Here is a 1,517-nt window from a genome sequence, read left to right on the forward strand (position 1 = left end):
GGAGGGAGGTGGGGGAGCCACGGCTTTGCACTGGTGGGCAAACTGGATAGTAGTCGCTCTACAACTAGAGGGCTGCAGGGGAATTTTTTCCCGGATGCACAGCGAACAGGTTTTTTACCCCTGCCTCCTACCGACACTGGAACCTGGACACTGAACACTGAACACTGAACATTACACTACACTGGACAATACACTGAACACTGAGCACTTTAGTTAGTTTAATGTTGGTTGTTGTTGAATGTAATGTCTTAAATGTCTGATTGTTTGATTAATTGATTGTATACACGGTGTTGCGTTTTTATAAAAACCAATAAAAAACACTTAAGTTTCAAGATGTCAGGAAGAGGTAAAACCGGAGGCAAGGCCAGAGCAAAGGCGAAGACCCGTTCTTCTCGAGCTGGACTCCAGTTCCCAGTGGGCCGTGTCCACAGGCTCCTGCGCAAAGGCAACTATGCCCATCGTGTGGGCGCTGGCGCACCGGTCTACCTGGCCGCCGTGCTCGAGTACCTGACTGCTGAGATCCTGGAGTTGGCCGGCAACGCCGCCCGCGACAACAAGAAGTCTCGTATCATCCCCCGTCATCTGCAGTTGGCCGTCCGTAACGACGAGGAGCTGAACAAACTGCTGGGCGGTGTGACCATCGCTCAGGGCGGTGTGCTGCCCAACATCCAGGCAGTGCTGCTCCCCAAGAAAACCGAGAAGCCCGCCAAAGCCAAGTAAAAGTTCTACTACGGCTTTCACCCCACTACTTAACCCCAAAGGCTCTTTTAAGAGCCAACCACTTGTCTCTCAAAAAGTGCAATTTGTATTTTCATCTCTAAACGGTGTTTGTCCGCTATGAGTACCCTAGTGTGCCTCATGTTGAAGCCTGCAATCACTAAGTTAAACAGTCACAAGCCCCATCCTCTACAACCTCTACACCCACGACTTCACCCCCGTCCACCCCAGCAACTACATTGTAAAGTTTGCAGACGACACCACCGTGGTGGGATGTATCTCGGGGGGGGACGAGGCGGCGTACAGGGATGAGGTAGAGCAACTGAGCAAGCTGTGCAAGGTTAACAACCTGCTGCTAAACAAGTCAAAGACCCAGGAATTCATCGTAGACTTCAGGAGGAAAAAGTCCGAGATCCAGCCCCTGCTCATCGACGGAGAGAGCGTGGAGAGAGTCTCATCCCTCCGATTCCTGGGACATCACATGCGGGATGACCTGGCCTGGAAGGACAACACAAAAGGCACCATCAAGAGGGCACAACAGCGGCTATACACCCTGAGATGCCTCAGGAAAGAACACAACAAGCAGGAGATACTGGTGGCCTTCTACCGCGGCGCAGTGGAGAGCATCCTCACCTACGGCATCTGCAACTGGTTCTACAGCTGCACAACAGCGGAGAGAAACGCGCTACAGAGAGTCGTGAGAACAGCACAGAAGATCACCGGCGCCCCCCTCCCCTCTCTGGAAGAGCTGTACAACACACGCTGTCTCAGGAAGGCCTCCAAGATCTCCAGGGACCCGA

At 52.9% G+C, this 1,517-nt stretch overlaps 1 protein-coding gene across 1 annotated transcript; it reads left to right on the forward strand.

The window, feature by feature from the left end:
• Positions 1-333: 333 nt before the first annotated feature.
• Positions 334-720, forward strand: LOC308154272 (histone H2A-like; the record flags this gene model as incomplete). Its single annotated transcript, XM_080527439.1, has 1 exon — positions 334-720. The coding sequence occupies one exon, from the start codon at positions 334-336 to the stop codon at positions 718-720; it is 387 nt and encodes a 128-aa protein (XP_080383565.1).
• Between the last annotated feature and the right edge of the window lie 797 nt (positions 721-1,517).

The sequence above is a fragment of the Nansenia antarctica genome, assembly GCF_963989245.1.
Source record: "Nansenia antarctica genome assembly, chromosome: 3".
Classification (NCBI taxonomy): Eukaryota; Metazoa; Chordata; class Actinopteri; order Argentiniformes; family Microstomatidae; genus Nansenia; species Nansenia antarctica.